Raw genomic sequence first — 19,042 nt, 5'->3', positions numbered from 1 at the left:
TCTGGTATTTCATAGTTTTTGTGCTTACCCAAACAAAGTGATATAGAAATTGTCTTGTCTTGTTGTTCATTTATTTATTTTTTTTGCCTGCAGCAAAATGTACCTACATGGAACAGACATTTTCTGAGGGACAGCGGTTTTTGTCCAGGAGCTGCCGGGAATGCAAGGTAACTCGTCTTTTATGTTTCCATCCTCTCCCCAGCGTTTAGTCTTTATCGTGCAACCACCAGACAACGCCTCTTTGGAACTTGAACATGCAGTGCTCATGTGTGCGGTGGACTGCTCGGTGTGTTATTCAATTAACCAGCAGGCCTTATTAGTTTTCCCACCCTCCTGCAATCTGTTCAATCTGCCTTTTTTTCCCCCACCGCTCTAATGGCGAGATAGCCAGGTAATTAGAATAACTTATGAACACGGCAACACAAAGGCCTGATTTGAATCAGAGCTTCATCATTGCGTAGATTATAATTGAACTCATTATTCCAGTTCAGCATAGAACAGAGGTGGGCTTTCTCCACTGAGAAGCCATTTATCTTTAAAGGCACTATTTTAAGGAGAAAATTAGCATTTTATGCATATAATTGCTTACAAAGACCCAGACATCTGGATTCCTGGACTCTTTATTAGCCCTTAGAGACCCTGAAACATCATTAAACAACAAATGTTTGTTTCAAGCAATTACAATCATATTTACTCCTGGACGTAAGATCTGCTAAAAGTCCAATTTGGGCATATTATATTTAAAGGGGGGTTAAAAATGTGTTGTTTTTTTAGCCCTCTTGGCACAAAGACAGCCTGATAGTTTTAATGTGTGTAAGTCAATATGTGCATTTTTTTTTTTTCTTTTGTGGTGACATGTCAGATTTAGCATTGATCTGATCTGATCCTTCTTCAGATTTTTGCTCTGGCCTCTCACCCTGGGAGGGGGAGAATGGGGGAAAAGCAATGACATATCTGTATGTGTGTCATACAACATGAGGCAGAAACACAAAAAGAAAGAGAAAAGAAGGAAAGAGAGGACCACTCTAGGCCAAATTATGAAGTATTATGATGCGTGACATTAGTCATTCTGCTCGGCAGCTTCAAACCATTAGTGTTCATTTAAAACTCTGTTAGTGCGTTCACATGTTTAAGTCCACTGACTACAAATCCTGTGTGTTTGATCACTTGCCAAAAGCATGTCATCACTTTTTACTTTGATTAACGACCTCTGAGCCAGCCACTGCTTTCAACTGAAAGCTAGGTCACCTCTAGGGGTGATTAACTCTTAGGGACTCTAAATAAAATTGTCACTGACAAAAACAGAGAATTTCCATTTCTTTAGTATTCACTGATCCAGCATACAGCAGAAGCCTTTAACTTGAAAATCACACGTTCAACATAAGTAACTTTTTTTTAATCTCTTTATATTACTTCTGGCTTATTTCAGTACTGATCATTTTAGTTTACCTCAACTTTATTTTATTTATTTTATTTTTTTACACAATTTAAATCCAAAACATCAGCTTTCAGGATCCGAGTTACTTGCCCTACACAACCTGTCACTCCTCCAGCCTCTACAGTCTTATAAACGGTGTGTCTGGAAAGTATTCCCAGTCTACATTTTGTGTTTTTGTTATTTTATTCCAAAATGTATTAAATACATTTTTAAAAATTATTTTTTCACCTCAAAATTCTACACATAATACCGCACAATGACAAGGTGAAACAACTGAATAAAATAATGGCGATAATAAAACATGTACACACAAAATTGAGCTCAGGTGCATCCTGTTTCCACTGATCATCTGTTAGATGTTTCTGCACGTGACTGGAGTCCAGCTGCACTCAAAAAAATGAAATTGGGTGGTTATTAAATTTACAAAATTCAAACTAGTACAATCTAGTAAGAGTGGTTAGTTGCCTGGATTCACAAAATTCACAAGATCACACAAGAGTTCAAACCACAGGAAAATCACTGGGGTTAGAAGAGAAAGATAACCCTAAACACACTACGTATATGTGGTTTAACCTGTAAAGGACAAAAACGTACAGAAAATTCTATATAAAGCCTTGTAATCATAGTTTCCCTATTTTTTTGAAGTCTAGATTGACAGCTCGGTGGCACAGGGTTAGCACTGTTACCTCGCAGCAAGAAGGTCTTGGGTTCAAATGGTGAATTCAGTTGACTGAGGATTTGAGGATTGTATTGAGGTACAGATCTGGGGCACGGTACAGAAACATTTCTGCAGCATTGTAAGTCCCAATGAGCAGAGCGGCCTCTGTCATCTCTAAATGGAAGAAGTTTGGAACCACCAGGACTCTTCCTAGAGCTTGCAGTCAAGCTAATCCGATTGATTAGGGTAGAAGGGCCTTACTCAGGGAGGCGACCAAGAACCTGATGGTCACTTTGACAGAGCTCCAGCTTTGCTCTTTGAAAAGAGCACCTTCCAGAAGGACAACTATTTCGGCAGCACTCCACCAGCTTGGCCTGTATGGTAGAGCGGGCAAACCCATACAGTGAAGCATGTTGGTGGCAGGATTATGCTGTGGAGATGTTTTTTGGGATGCAGGAACTTGGAGTCTAGTCAGGGTCGAGGGTAAGATGAATGCAGCAATGTAAAGATGTATCCTTGATGTTCATCCTTGGTGCTCCAGAGCACTCTAGACCTCGGACTGGGGCGAAGGTTCATCTTCCAACAAAACAACAACCCCAAACACACAGCCGACATAATAAAGGAGGTTCTTCAGGACCACTCTGTGAATGTCCTTGAGTGATCGAGCCAGAACCCAGACTTCAAAATGATTGAACATCTTTGGAGAGATCTGAAAATGGCTTAAAATTATTCTCCATCCAACCTGAAGGAGGCTGAGAAGTTCTGCAAAGAAAAATTTGAGAAAATACCAAAAATATATGTGCAAAGCTTGTAGCATCATACACAAAATTATTTCAGGCTGTATTCCTGCCAAAGGTGCTTCAACAAAGTATTGAGTAAATACTGTGAAGACTAATACTGACTGATGAATTATACTGCACTGTGCACAGGCTTGGTGTTGCTGAGCTCATCATAGCTGTCGATGGCACCAAACAATGCCAGTATTCAAAGAATTGATTTGACAACCATTAACATATAGTTGCATGTTAAAAATAATAGAGTAAAAAGTGCTTTTCAAAAATAAAGTACGTGGTTTTAAGGTTTTCGGCATTTATTGGTATTTTCTGAGATTTTGCAGATTGGGCGAACAGACTAAGCTTAAGCCAAACTGGTAATTTTATTAATTAGTGATGAATATATTCATTTATTTGACAGATGGCAACACTGTAACAGTTAGATATGTAATCGTTTTATGAAGCTAGCTAAAATATTACCATATATATATTTATTTCCACCCTGGTCACACACAGAGCAACATTATAATTAATTTTCAAGTTTTAAAGTCTAATATTCATTTTATTTCCATGGTTCCTTTGGCTCCTTCAGAGACAAATGATCTATTTGGCTCATTTAGGCTTTTCCTCATTCAAATGTTTTTATGTGTCTACTGTTTGAGTCAGTAGTGCAGAAATAGTGCAGCTTTAATAAATTAAAAATTAACTGAAATACAGAATACATTTTTAGAAAAAAAGCACGATCAGATGGAGAGACAGAGGTTCACCAAGAAACTGGGCTATTTACAGATGACATGAGAAAGCAGTTAAAATGGTTCCTACTTCCTACAAAGGGACGACATTGAGGAAAGACGTGAAATATTAATATATATAATTTACTCAATACCCAGTATGGCCTTTCAAAAACAGCTGATTTAAGTGTTTAAAGTCAGGAAATGGGACTGATAAGAAAAAAATTGGTTGAAGAAGCAGTCCTGTGGATGAGAGGTTGCAGTTTTAAATATTATAAGAGATCAGATTGTATAACTGGTGGAAAACTGATTCTCTCTTAATGCATAGCCCTTCACACATCTGACCCCATCTCTGAAATCACGATGTCTTGCCTGTGTCCTGTCCTTCCAGAATGGCCTGATGGTGAAAGTCACAGAGACCTGTCCAGATCTAAACTGCACCCTCAGTGAACAGATCTTACCAGATGGCAGATGCTGCAATGTTTGCAGAGGTACATGTTTCTTTCCACTTCCCACTGCACTTTTCTCAGTTGTATGGATTACTTTTTTTTTCTTCTTCTTCTTTCTTTTTTTTGCATGTACACACACCGGTACTGTGTCGCTGTGAGGAGTAAACACAGCCGTCTTCCCAATGCTGATTTAGGCTGTGCCTCTGCAATAATTTAGTCTCTCTCCCTTGTCATCCACTGTGAATGCTTTTTGGCCCGTGTACCTTTCAGAGCAGATTGGTCTTTCTGCCATAGAGCACCTGCTATGCCTATTTACCTGAACCCCATTGCTTTGGCAGGGAAATGCTACGGGGTAAATAGCCACTGGTAATTCAGTAAATACATTGAATAAACAAACTACAGGAGGCTGCCATCTATAGAGACATAATGAAAGAATCCCTGGGGCAGGTTCTGAGTGAAGGAAATTGCGCTCTTGTTTAGGTAAGCTAGCATTTCTTAGACTCACTGTATTCACACAGGACGGGGATGAAATGGAAAGGAAAATACATGTTTGGGAATAGGAAAGAGAGGGAGACGAAAAGATAAATGAGTATAGCATAAGACAGCAAAAAGCAGAAAGGTAAGGGAAGGTAAAATGAAGTCTTAGACTTGCTGTGATGAAGAGAAGGAAGGGGGCAGATGGGAGGTAAATAAGGTAAAACGCACATGCCAGCAAAAGAAAGGAAAAGAGATGACGACTACAAACTGATATACTGACAATACTGAGAGTGTTAGGTAAAGAGTAAAGAGAAAGCAGGAGAGGAACTTAAGAGTAAAGGAAGGAAAGGACTTGAACTCCTTTTGTTGGAAAGTAAGAGAAAAGAGTAAGGAGTGAAAAGACAGCTGTGCATTATAAAGGGAAATATAGCTGAGGAAGGAAGAACAGAAAAGTAGATTTAATACAGTAAGGAGCAGCAATTAAAGATTAAAGTCTCAGTGCCTCTTCTCTCCAAACCTTTTCTTACCTCTCCGACACACACACACACACACAGACACACACACACACACACACACACACACACACACACACACACACACACACACACACACACACACACACACACTTGCTAAAAAGCCAAGTCGGTCATTATTCATTATCATTGTTTCCAAATCATCTCCAGGCCTCTTTTTGCCGCGTCGTGACTTGGTCCTTTACCACCACTCTGAGATGTAATTGTACCTCGCTGTTAAAGTCCTCGGAGTCACGCTGGCTTTGTTAAATTGGTAATTACACAATTGTCACACAGTCTTCATACCAGGTAGAATTTCACCGGGGAAAGAGAACAAAGAATTGCACAGTGTGAGGGGCTCGTGCAAGTGTGCAGTGCAGTGCAAATCAAAATCCAGCAACAACTCCCCTTTTACATAAACACACTATCACAGTTGGTCTCTCTGTAGCATGTACACATGATCCTGTGAGGACTCGCTGCAGATGATTTAAGGACTGAGAGGGAGAATAATGCAGGCACAAGTCTTTCTTCGGTAATAGCTCCCCAGGCTCCCTGCCTCGCAGGGCTTTTATGTGCAGCCAGTCTGTCACTCATTACAGGACATGATGGGCTATATCAACTCGTACCTACTGAGCAGGAGACAATCATCTATGTCTGTCTGTCTTTTTGTCTGTCTGTCTCTCTGTCGGGTCACATTTTTGTGCATGTGCATGAGTCTCACTCTGGCTTGGTTCAGATCACAGAGCACAGATGAATGATAGATGTAGCTGTTCTCTATCTAGGTAGGCAGAAATGATCACACACAGGCAGGAGACCAGAGTTTGAAGTTATCATCTAACTAGCTACAACTAGGTACTTGTTAATTATTGCCAAAGGGGAAAAAAAACATCAATATCATCAGTGCAATTAACCTCACAGCAAGCCCTGTTATTTGTCAGATAATCACATCAACACTCCAAACAGCACCAGCACCACAAAAGGACAGTCAAGAGGTCCAGCTCAGCTACTCCAGTTAGCTGAGGTAATGTCTAGCAGGCAGCTAGTGGCTCCAGCCACCTGTGCCAGCATCTACTTGTAACCAAGAGGCCCCTTTATCATGCAGGACTTCAATATTTAAATGGGTGACTTACATAGAAATTCACCTGTTACCATGACCAGAACCTTTTTCTTCTTTTGTACTAGGCATAAACATGTTTATTCATCCTAGCAAGTTGGGCACTTTGATGTGTACCCAGTGGAGATTAACTGGCTTTTGTAGATAGTCTCAAGTGGCCATTTGAGGAACTGGCACTTCATCGTTTGGCTTCATTTTTCAGCCCTGGCAGAAGAGTTAGGGAGGGAGGGAGAAGAGTTAAACTACTGGGCACAATTTCCTCTAGGACTGAAACACAGCTGGTCATTGGGGAAGTCAGCAATTGGAAGTTTTCACTCATTGCTACTCTTCTGTAAACACGGCTGTAATTATTCCATGTTGCCTTGAGATAGCATCTTAGCTGCACACACAGAATACACTCTACAGTATTTTAATTACATGGCAAAGCTTGTTATACTGCAGTTTTGTGTATGTGTGTGTAGTTGTGTTTTGAATTTTGAAAGTTGTCCATTCTGTATAACTGACGCAGTGCTCCACCTGTTGCGTTAGTTGTGGTTTTTCAGAAATTGAAATTTCATTAAAAGGATGTCTTCAAATACTGTAAGAGCACCGTGGCTCACTCAGCCGAGTGAATTGATGACTTGGAGATCTTCCTACATCAGCAGAGTGTGTGTGTGTGTGTGTGTGTCTGCATTTGCATGTTTTGTCTCGTTAGCACGTGCACTTTTACATGAGAACTTTCATTAATACACCAGATTTATTCAAAGTTGTAAACTCACCGTACACTTCAGGCACCCTGTTATCCACAGTGTTGTAGGTGACAGGAACAAGGTTGCTCCTTTGTGCATTTATCTGCTTTTATCTTTGTGTTACGGGCATGCATGTGTGTGTGTTTGTGTGTCTGTACACAACTTTTTATAGCCTTGAGTGAGCAGATTTCAAAGGTTTCCTTTGCTCTTTTCTTTTAGGTTATGACTTCTGCGCAGAGGGACTCATTTGTGGGGAAAACTCAGAGTGTAAAAACAGGAATACTAAAGCAGAGTGTGAATGCAAGAGTGGCTATGCCTCCATCCACGGGGATTCTACTTACTGTGAAGGTAGGACCATATTTTTCCCCAGCTCAGGTGAGCTAGGGCCAGCGTGGCTGTCTCATAATGTCTATTAGCACAGGATGTTAAAAGCAGAATGGGTGGCAGCGCGTTGAAGCGTCAAATTCATTGTTCTGTTTTAGGAGGGTGTTTATGAAGGCCGTTGGCTGCAGACTGAGATTTGTTATGAGCTCTGGGTATGACATGATGATGACTGGCTGTAAAGAGAACAAGGATTGTTCGGTTAAAGAGCAGCTATGAACCAGGCTCGGGACTTTGATTATGCTATTGGGGCTGTTGTTAAAATAGATTTTCTTTTTAAACTTATAAGCAATTTGCTTCTTTCATAGGAGTTTGACAATAGAGCTCTGGCACTCCTGTTTTGAGCTTATTGTGATACAGTCAGTATGATTAGAGGGTGGCAATAACAAACACAATAAGATAGCCATGTGCCAACAGTGGTGGAATATGTACTTACAGGAAGTTTTGACACAGCCTTTCAGGATAGTTTCAAGCTTTTGCTAAAACCAAACTTTTTTGGTAAACTTAGCTTGCTGTTGGAAGGATTTTTCCGCCTTACGCTGCATGCTGGGCTTTCCCTGTGAATCACGGCATCCGAGTCTGGAGCCATTGCTTCGCTCATTTTCAGGGGTTTCCAGCCCGTCTGGAAAAAGTCGGTCATCGGGGCGCTTCCACCGCGTGGGTTTTTTCGGTGGAGCAAAAGGCTCAATCTGTGGGTGCTGGAGGCCCAGATTACTTGCGATGGCACTAATGGCCTTATTTGACTGAGAGGCTCGGGAGCGTCAATCTGTGGATTGAAGGATTTGCTCAGCGCTCGGTGAAGTTGTCATTGGGTCGCCGCCACAACAGACTAAATCCACTAAATGTGCTGAGAGCTGTGTAGCCACAAGCCCTCCAGTCTGTCTGCTTTTGTTTGATCTGCATGGTAAAGAGGTTTACCCAGAGCACCACTCAGTCCACAAACCGTCCCACACCGTATGAGGAAAGGCTGGGAAACACTGATTGTTAGATCAACTATGTAAATCGTGGAGCCGTGGCTCTTGGCATTATCCCTGCGATACCCTGAAGGCATCGCAAATTTCTGTTGTTGCTGGATTAACGGGGATCCAGACGTACATCACGGTAATATTTGATTTGGCTTCAATATCACCTCCCAACTTAAACTGGCTTAGATTTACGCCTTTTCCGAGCAGACTGGAGTAATTGAATCTTTATATGTGGGTTATAATCAAAGCACAACAGTGTGATGGTGTGTCCTCACATCCTAATGATTGTTTTATAGAGCATATTAATTTCTCCACTTATATTTTATAAACATGAGATTGTGTCTAGCTGTGGCACTGAGCTGTTATTAAATGTGACCGTTACGTCCTCATAAATGATTTAATGTGCCACTGAATAAGTGAAGATGAGATTATTTACTTGCAAACAGAGGGCTGTTTGAGCAAGGATGAGAGGATTTAAGCAGAGCTGCTTTTCAGCCTTCTGGCTTGCATTCAGTCGCCTATCGTGTCCTTTTTTTTTTTTTTAGCTGAAATTGTTGATATTTGGCTCACAACTTTGGATAAACTCTGACTGACTCAGTAAATATTTTGGAGACTTTTACAGGACTTTTTTTTTTTTTTTTTTTTAACTTGTGTGACTTTTTTCAAATGTTTTCATTTTTATGGTGCACATAAAGGTCAATGAAGTGACCGTCCATGGTTCCTCGATCGTTTAGGGCAGGGGTGTCGAAACTCCAGGCTTTGATGGCCGGTGTACTGCAGGTTTTAGAACACACCTGAATCAGATGATGAGTTCATTACCAGGCCTCTGGAGAACTTAAAGACATGTTGAGGAGGTCATTTAGCCATTTAAATCAGCTGTGTTGGATCAAGGACACATCTAAAACCTGCAGGACACCAGCTCTCGAGGCCTGGAGTTCAACACCTGTGGTTTTAGTTGTTTTTAGACACTTTTCCATAAAGTGTCTAAAAACAACTAAAAACAGTATACATTTAAAAGTCACCATCCAGTGAAAATAACAGTGTCAACAACAGTGTAATGTAGAGCTACTGAAAATAAATGTAGTGATATAGAAGATTTAAATTTATAACAAGACACAAAAAATAGCATTCTATGAATAATAACTACTGATGAGACTTCATGTTTATTTCTTATATGCATTTCAATCAAAAGTAAATAAATTAAAAGTACTGGATTACTAAATTAATTTTAGCACTAGGAATTGCAGTCAAAATAAACACCAGCAGATGCAAATTAAGTATTAATTAGGTTGTAAAACAAACAAAACATCATATTTCACTATTTCTATAAATGGGATCAATTTCTCACTGCATCACTGATATACAAAGGTGTGGCAACATCCAGTACCCTATTTATCACTGCTCTACATTTACAATAGGGTTCTTTAAACACAAGGCTCAGTAGGTGCATCTGGTGCATGCCTAAAAATGAATTTATTATCCCTTGCACTTTAGGAGAGTAGGGCGTATGATCAAATGTCTAGAAGTCAACACAATCGCCACCTTTCACACAGACCGTTCTCATTCCCAACGTGTATCATACCGACAATTTGTCATGTCCCGAGGCATCTCATAGTCACGCGAAAGGTAACCTTCCGTATCCCTATGACATGCGCCGGATTGTGGATGGAATTCAATAGAATGACGTGCCCAGCAGTAATTCCAGCCCTAATCCTGACCTTAATCCTAACTCTAACATTAACCTTATCCCTAACCTTGACCACAACCTTAACCATATTAGATAGTGTTTTCCAAAGCGATTCATGATGAGAAAGTAAAATAAATGTACATGTCTAGATTCATTCCAAACGGTTCTCTTTTTTCCGAACGCGTAACATACCAACGATTTGTCACGTAGCGTTGGTATGTTACGTTTTGGGATCAGAACGTGTTGCTTTCACAACACTTTTGAACTATGTGCTGTATGGGTTTAATCAACCTACCCCAGTTAGTTTTGATGTTATGACCACAAGTGTTGGAGTAGGAAGGGGTGAAAAACCCAATTTCCCAGATTTAGGAATAACACTGAAATTTGACATGCTCCAGACCATTACTGATTGGTTAGAATAGGTAATGTCACCGACTATCACAAAACCTGATGTTTGCTGATTGGCTGTGGCAAAGGCAAAGCACTCCTCTTTTTGTCTTAGCATTCAATGAAAGGCTATTGTTTGAATCTCTAATTGTGAAGATGAGTTTTTGAGTTTCAACGCAATTCTCATCCATTTCTGGGCAATGCAAGAATCCGGTTTAAAGCTGCTTTTTGAGGTCAGCAAGTTAGCTGCTGCTTTCTTCTGAGAAAGAAAAAAAAAGTTAGATCTGAACTGAGAAGGGGCAGTTCACAAAAAAAAAAAGAAGAAATTAAGTTCTGTCCTGAGAAGAAAGGGGGATCTCTTTGAATGAAAATGCTTTTTTCAGGCATAGAAGTCAAAGAAGTTGGAGCATATTTTGTGTGTCTCCTTAAGCATGTGTGACACAGACCTGATTTCTAAACCCAGCGAGAATCTAAGCAAAAACAGGAAGGCACCTACTTGGCACATTATGAACATATGTAGAAATGCAAACATGGGCACACCCTGATGATGGTCTGTCCCTGTGTGGCTGTTTATTTTAAAATGTATTACTGCATTCGAAATGATATCTTTCTGCATTAAAGATCCAGGACTACTTGAAAATGTTGCCCTGGGTCTGCTCATTGTTATCTTAAAAACCCTTTACGTTTTCCTTCATTACCTCCATCATCAAGCTCTGACCAGTATGACAACATTACACACGACACCGCTGTTCTCCAGTTTTTGTTTTTATTTTAACCAGAATTGCTCAAAGCATTGTTGCTTTCTGACCTTACAGTATATTTACTGTGTTCGTCTTTATTTTCTGTTGTATACATAATGTTAAAATAGTAGAGTCTCATAGTAAACATTACCAAACCTTCCGATAATGAGTTCAGCATACACTCAAACAACTGATTCTTTGCCATCTTAAATATGAAGCAAGAATTTGGAGTAAACTGAAAAAATATAAAATCAAAGATTTTTATATTTAAATAATGAATCATTAAGCAAATCAAGTATATTTCATTTGACCAGATTCCATGAAGTTTAATGCTTCACATTTTACTCATGTAGCGAAATACATGGAACATTTACATGTAATCAGATGACTTACAGAAAGCCTTTAGGACATTCTTTGACTATATGTACAAGTAATCCCTGTAGAGGCAAAAGCACATGTTTTTTCTCTTCTTGGCTCTGCATGTCATTAAGAGTGGATCGTTATAGAACAGAAGCCCCACCCACCTGCTGCTGCAGCCATCTGTTTAACAGGTGGAGGGCAGGTAAAACAGCTTGTAACAAACACTGGATGCACCGAAGGCCAAGGTCCAGTGTAAATAAACAGGATTTAAAACTGTAAAAATGTGCAAAAATATGAATACTCTATATATAGGAGATATATATATATTCATGAAACTCATTCATCATCATTCATCATGTGTGATTCAGTGGGAACACCATGCTGGAAAACAGCAAAGTAACCTGACAACAAAACAAATGACTAAAATTAAAACAAATAAAAGAAACAATGTTGAAATGATGATGAGTGACATCTCTTTTGATAAGGCCAATTTTAAGGTCACCTCAGTGTCCAGTGGCCACCTAAAACAACCAGAATTTATAGAGCTGATCTTGGAAAAGCAAAATGTGTTTGGCACAAGTATGCATTCATATCATAAATGTGACTGCAAAAGCTATGAGACAGGACAGGAGTTACACAAAAAATTAATAAGAAATAAACTGGTAAGCTGGCTAGAGGCACTGTTGCTGTTTGACACTGGCTTCATGATTGTTACATGTGGCTTAATTTAATTGATTTAGCTTAAAACTCAGAAATGTGTGACATAAGCCAATGAAAAATAGGAAAATAAAGAGCACTGAGGATTCCCTCTTCCTGTGTAACAACATATGTATCTCCTAGCTTTGCATCTAAGTCCATTATTATGACTGAAATTTCCATTTGCTGGTCCAAATGTGGCAATATGCGAACAGGTTTTTATGTAACGCTTTTCTACCCGAGCACTGAAAGTGCTTTACACAGCATGTCTCATTCACATACATTCAGTCAGAAGTGAGATGTTATTTGCGAGGGTATAGTCAGATAAATTCAATCTGATGCTTAAATGCTAATTGCATTTATAAGAAATGCTAACTACGACTTACGTTTTGCGTTACACATGCTTTGTTAGCTGCTTGGCGTGTCACACCATATGATGCCCCTCCATTCAGCGCACTGCGTGTTTTAACGTTTGTGCTAATGGGCTTATCAAAGGCTTATTATCCTCATCAGCTCTTGTTTACGCTGTCAGTGATATTCTTACAGTCCCAGTAGATCTACTGTATCCTTGCTCGGCTCCAGAGGATACAAATATTAACGCCGCCGCTGCCGTTGTTTTGCTGACAGCTTGTTAATCACAGCCTAAAAAATCTCCTGTGTTGTTGACATACTTTGGCTTGAATCCGCTCTAACTAAAGCAGACATGCTGATGTGGAAATGCAGTTGCATCATCGAAGGACAAACAATTTGATTCCCCATTCTCCTGGCTGAGTGCTGCAGGGACCCTCCTCCCAAATGGCCTGTTGTTACCCCAGGAGTCTGCTCTGTATGTGTGGTAGAAGAAATCCCAGCATGCGTCCAATACTGAACCAAAGTGCATCCTAGATAGTGGATATATTTCTTTCATTTTTTTTTACAGCCTCTCAAGTGCCCTTTCTGTGCACTTCTTTCCTCTTTCATGTTTCAAATTAAAGGCGCTATCGCCACGCTGCGTCCTTGGAAATGTTTATGGGTGAGCACATCAGGGAAAAGTCAGAGCAGTTAGCAAGACGCTCGATTGAAGTTGAGGATTTTCACATATGCGGAGCTGGAGCTTATTGCCATAGAAATGGTCTCAGGAGGTTGTTGTAGAGAATTCTCCTGCTGTCAAGAGCCCTCGTGGGTCACTCTGCCCACATTAATGGCAGCATTAGCTCCTGCTGTGCCCTGTAACTCTTCTCTGGCTCTTATGTGCAACTCAAACACCGACTCGCCCCTTGCTTTACACAGAAAGGTGGATTTGTTCCACCACCTCATCAGCTGGGCGTTTGTGGTCAGAGTTCAGTTGCTAAGTTCAGCTTAGGGTAATTAACAAGCGCTCGATCGAGCTTTTTAAGGCTTTTTAAGGCTTTTTAAGGCTATTAGTCACTGGCTCGCTTATTTTGTTTTTCTTTAGTGTTTTATTTGGTGCAGGTTTTTTTTCTTCCTGCTGTGGGTAATAAGATTAGCGTGGGGCAGACACATCAAACCTAACAGGGCTATTTCTGTTTGTTCTGCTTGCTTTCATTTAGCACTGGAACAGCCAAACTCCCCGGGCTCACCGACTTGCTCTCTGATGTGTCCCCTAAGCTAACAGGCTCCTGGGAGCTATTTTTTATGATGTCCCCGATCTCCAGTCAATCTCCACTGACACCACAGCACATTTCTCTCTTCATCTTTTCCTTTGCTTTATCTCTCACCTCTTAGCTCTTACTGATAATATGGTGTGACTTTGGTGCTAATAGCGTCACAGTTAGTGCCACCGGAGTTGCTGCAACCATTTCGGCTGATGCGTTGCCATATTTCTTGACAGATTCTGGCTGGTATAAAAAGGCGATAAATCAGCCTAAGTGTTAGTATTACCCATTTCATGCATCATGAAGAACTTTATTATAAAAAGAGGCAATCTTTTGATAAAGAGCACGGGGGGGGGGGGGGGGGGGGAGGCCTCACTGCACATATGAAAAGAAAATCTGTGTCATTCTTATGGTAATGGTATTGCTGGGATAATATTGATTCGTCATCTTAGGTGATGACTCATTTCAAATGAGGCTAAACATCACTGCTACCAGTGAATGTAGCTGATCTGCCTGAGATTAATCTTTTTTAAGAAAATTCCACCATGTGAAATGTTTTTGCTTAGATTTGAAGATCGTGAAATTAAATCTACCTTTTCCTGTTTAACAAAATGAAACAGAAAGTAGGCGTTATTTGCCCCTGTGTCACAATCTCTGAAAGAAGAAGGTATCCAGATTAGCCCTTTAAAGCTTGAACTATGGAATAATAGCCAGAAATAATTGCCTTTTTCGCTCACAGCTACAACTTTTTGAGTTTTCTGTGAATAGATTTTTGCCCGTATACCTGTGAAACCTTGAAATAAATCGAGAATGTGAAGAGAATCACATATTTACACACACACAGTGTTGCACTCTTACTAATACACTGTGGACCCTGCAGTGGATCACTGCCTTAGAGATCATTTCCTTTGTAGCAATAATTCATGTGAGAATAGTTCATGGTGACTTTTAGCATTCTCGCTGTTGGGGCCACAATTCATCGTCTCGCCTCTGGTTTTTGATGCGGTGGCCGAAGTCTAAAGAAATGTGGTTTGAACATAGCATGGCCTCGTGTCTTGACTCCTACTTGCTGAGATGTTCACATACCATCGAGTTGTACCTGTGTGCTACACCAGGGGGACAGATGAATTAGGATTTAGGAAGTTATTTGTGCTGGACTTTACCCATCTTGTCTCTCTGCATTGCTGAGCCGCCGTTATCGTGTTTTTGCAGAAAAACTGGGATGAGATGGGCATTTGGCTTGGACGGGGCAGACAGTCAGATTGAGGAGGAGCTGTGTGGTAGTATGGGAAATTGCAGCTACAAACAGCACTACAGAAAGATCACTGGGAGTTCAAACCCGCAGGAACCATACCCTCAGAGTTGAAAATGAGCCAGTGAAGGGTAGCAGCTGCCTGCAGAGCTGCACAGTAGGAATAAAGGTGTTTGTGTGTGCATGACTGTGTGAGTACAGGTCTGCTTGTGTGTGTGTGGTGTGTGAAACTGTCCTGGGTTTTCAGATAAGCTCAGAAAAACACGGTGCAGCACCTGCCCCGTGTTACAGCTTATCCACTGAAAACCTGACAGTATGTTTACTTTTTCCCGCTGAGCATGACCACACATAACAACTTCCCAGCCCCAGGAAATATGGCAATATGCACGTGCGTTACCTGAAAAGTTTTTCCCATTTTGTATTACAGATCATTTCTTGTTCTCAGTGTAGCACTGATGAGCTGATACAGTATAGAGAACTTCATCCAAGTGCATCAGTTAAATAAATCAGTTTCTCTTACATGTCAAATGATTTATAAATATAAATAAATTCTCAGTAAGTCTGTTACTTCAAAGTAGAGCATTTCCTAACACTCATGCAAAAGACTTTGTTACAAACACAAATCCAAAATTAAAAACACAATGCAACAAATGTCTGACACACAAGTCCAAATATCTGGGAGTTGATAAGACCAGTTTCTGGACATCTGGGAGGGGAATGTTGTCCCAGACTTTGTCTGCTGACAATGACAAATGTTTTACGTTGATAAAAATGTTTTGGACTGCAGATCAGTTCCACACTTCAGCTCTTCTATTATGAAGCCATGTTGTAATCAATGCAGTAAGTGGTTTAGCATTATATTAGTTAAATGTCCAAGATCTTTAAAAAAAAGAGTCCCCTGGATGGGAGCATATCTGCATACTATATTTACCCATCAGGATTGATGGTGTTTTTCCAGATATGCATCCTACAAATTCCATAGTCACTAATATACTAATGACATCAGAAATGTAGTCTTTTGAACTGAGTGCTGATAACAAGGCAGATGGTCCCTCTTTAGTCTGAAGGATGTGCCATCCATGTTCTGCCAAAAAGAATTTCGAATTTCACTTCCCAGAGAAGACGGCAGTGTTTCTGCATCATGTTTACTTATGACTTATTGTTTGCGTGATAGTGCTTTAAGCTGCATTTATGGGTGACACAGTGAACTGTGTGGCAATTTCTCGAAGTGTTTGTGAGCCCATGCAGTGATTTCCAAAATGGAATCATGACTGTTTTTAATGCAATGCCACCAGTATTGAATATTTTTATCAGTATTTTTACCAGTATCGGACATAATATCATCAAAAGAGTACTAAAATCTTTTGATGATACTATGTACTGTAACTGATGAGACATCCATTTCATGTTAAGGAACACTGGTTTAAAGTTGTTCCACAAATTATCGATGTAGCCTTTTAGGTTTTTTTTTTTAAAAGACTGATGAACCTCTGCCAATTTCTACTTCTGAGAAACTGCCTCTTTGAGATGCTCTTCTTATACCCAATCCTGTCACTGACCTGTTTCCAATTAAAGTAATTAGTTACAAAACATTCCTTTGGTTGTTTGATTTTGATACCACTTATTTTTCCAGTCTTTCCCGTTTAAAATGAGATAATATTTTGCCATTAAAGTGGCTTAAAAGTGCGGGGAAAGGGGCTAAAGTGGCTTGTTTCAGAAAAGTGTGAAATGAGGGTCTGCATCAAGGCCCAGTATAGTGTAAACTGCCAAATTGTGCATATCCACTCCAGTAGAGCCCAAGAATTGGAGATTATGTATCGGAATTTCAGGAGCAGGACCACGCCTCCAAACAGGCTCCTTCCGGTTGTCATCTACATTGGTTCCCGCAGTTCTGCAAGCTGTTCATTCTCGTTTACGTGCCCCACCCTCTCTCCCTCCTTGTTTTCAATTCTTTAACTTCTTCATTTCTATTTAGTGCATGGGGATATGCCAGGCCTGGGAGCCATCGCCAGTCCCCTTTGAGGCCTTCCCCAAACCGCAGCTCAATTCATATCAAAGCATTCACTTTTACCTACTAAAACGCTGTCAAACTTAAAATGAGGGCATGGGCCCAGCTAGTGAATAATAATATAAGAAGAAGAAGAATGTGGCATTGGAAATTGCCATGTTATGTCCCCTTTAAGAAGACAACAAGAAACCTGATGAATGCACATCGAGAGCACATTCTTCAGTCAGGTGAGATCATGAGCTAAATAGCAAAAATACCCGAGATGTGTTCCAGCATGTTTGCTGCAAGCTGACTAGGCCTACATCAGCAAAGTGTGTGTGGGCAGTAGTGGGAGTGTGATGAAGTGGAGATGCATTAGTTCAAGAAGTGTTGGAGATATGACTTTTACAGATCGCACCAGGAATTCCTGTGGATTCACCAAAATACTAGCTGACAGGATATATCTCCATAAGCTTTGCAGAAGATGAGTATTGTAGTGTGAACCAAAGATGGAAAAAGTGAAACCACGTAATGGTCAACTCTCCAGACTTGAATCTTAGCTTTGGAGTTTTAAAGGGAATCAGAACCCCTTTATTAAGAGACAGTGTTCTATAAAGGTCACCTTACAAAGTACTGAAGAAGAAAACCAGTCTCCGTATTAGGAGGCATCCTGGCCTGTGTTGTACTGAGTTCTTACTGTGGACCTTGCATTTTTAATCTTGTAAAACTTAAATGAACAAATAAATTACTGTTCAACTTAGAAGTAATGGTATAACTGTAAGGTGACATTAAAGCTATACTGCACTGGTGTGTAATGCTGTTCTATGATGTGTGCTGACATGCGTAATGCAAAAGAAAGTGACTTATCGATTGGAAGCTGTTCAGATAATTCTTACTTGTTCTTATTCAGGCTGCGACGATGGAAGCAGCGGCATGCGTTTGTCTCTCGTGGCACTGGCGAGGGCTGCCGGCTCAATTGGCTCTCACTCAGCGGCATTAAAGAGTAATTGGCTGAGTTTGTACTTGAGCGAATCAGTCAGGTTTTTCTGTGGGAACGCTGCCTCGGCCGTGTTAAAACAAGGGTGTAATACAAGAGAATGAATGAGCAGTTGTGTCTGCTCGTCCTCTGTTTTTGCATGTTGTATAAAGAGAGAGTTGACGTGGAATTAGTGGAGAAAATGCAAACGGAAAGACAAACAGACAGCAGGTTGGGTTTATAAAGACATGGATGAGCTAAAAGGCGGCAGTGCAGACTAATGGAAGCCGTGGCCTTCGTAAAACTTTGCTGTGCTTCCTTTCCCCAGAAAACCATGTGGTCAACAAATATAGTAGACGTTTCTGCTAGCAGGCAGGATGATGTCAGATTTCTTCGGATGCTGTCATCCATCCAGGACAGAAAAGAATAAGTAGTTGTCGTCCTGTACAGAATGTTTCAGTGATGAATCTAGAACAACATCTTTGTGCCTGCAAAGAACTGCCATTCATTCAGTGTTTTCACATTTTTCTTTCAACTCTGTTTCAGAAGCACAACATCAACCGTTGATCATCCTACCATTTTTGTCTCACCAGCTGAACCGGGGGTCAAGAGACATTTGTCTGCCAATCTATCCAGAATGGGGCTAGTTCTCCCCCCTAACTCATGGGATAAATTGGAAAAAAAAGAGGAAGTGGCACTTGTTCCACCCTCGTTGTCACTGCTGAAGTGCCCTTGACTCACAACTGCTCCACCGAGTCAGCCAGTGTCCTACAAATAAGACTGCAGACACGCCTGGCAGCTTCCAAGTATGATTTTATGCAAATGTGTCAGTGTGAACTTCTTGGACAAAAGAACGCTGCTATTGCTTGCAGAGAATAATTTTATTGCCGCTTAAATCTTCCGTCACAACATTTTGTTTGGCAAATTAATTGCAGAGATCTGAGAAGTCCAGCTGTGCCAACCCCCCCCCCCCAAAAAAACCCCTCAAACAGAGAGGCAGTGGTGAGTTTCAGACAGATCTCTAAAATGTATTTAGAAACCAAAGGAGAGGCACACAGGTGGGCCAACCTCGAAAATCTTCAAATGGTCAATCGGTGCCCAATTTTGCACTTAACTTGGTGTGTACAGTGTTATTA

At 40.6% G+C, this 19,042-nt stretch overlaps 1 protein-coding gene across 1 annotated transcript in view; it reads left to right on the top strand.

Annotated features, from left to right (window-relative positions):
* Positions 1 to 19,042, top strand: part of LOC146719118 (protein kinase C-binding protein NELL1-like) — a 320,797-nt gene that overhangs the window by 124,659 nt on the left and 177,096 nt on the right. The window contains exons 10-12 of the mRNA XM_085460591.1: positions 94 to 167; positions 3,992 to 4,091; positions 7,100 to 7,228. Coding sequence (XP_085316717.1) covers positions 94 to 167; positions 3,992 to 4,091; positions 7,100 to 7,228 — 303 coding nt within the window. The remainder of the gene's footprint in view (positions 1 to 93; positions 168 to 3,991; positions 4,092 to 7,099; positions 7,229 to 19,042) is intronic.

This window comes from Copadichromis virginalis, linkage group LG1 (assembly GCF_057382275.1).
Source record: "Copadichromis virginalis isolate Kocher_CV1m ecotype Utaka linkage group LG1, C_Virginalis_male_GT1.1, whole genome shotgun sequence".
Lineage (NCBI taxonomy): Eukaryota > Metazoa > Chordata > Actinopteri > Cichliformes > Cichlidae > Copadichromis > Copadichromis virginalis.
Note: the sequence above shows the minus strand (reverse complement) of the source record. Positions and strands in the feature narration are given on the sequence as shown.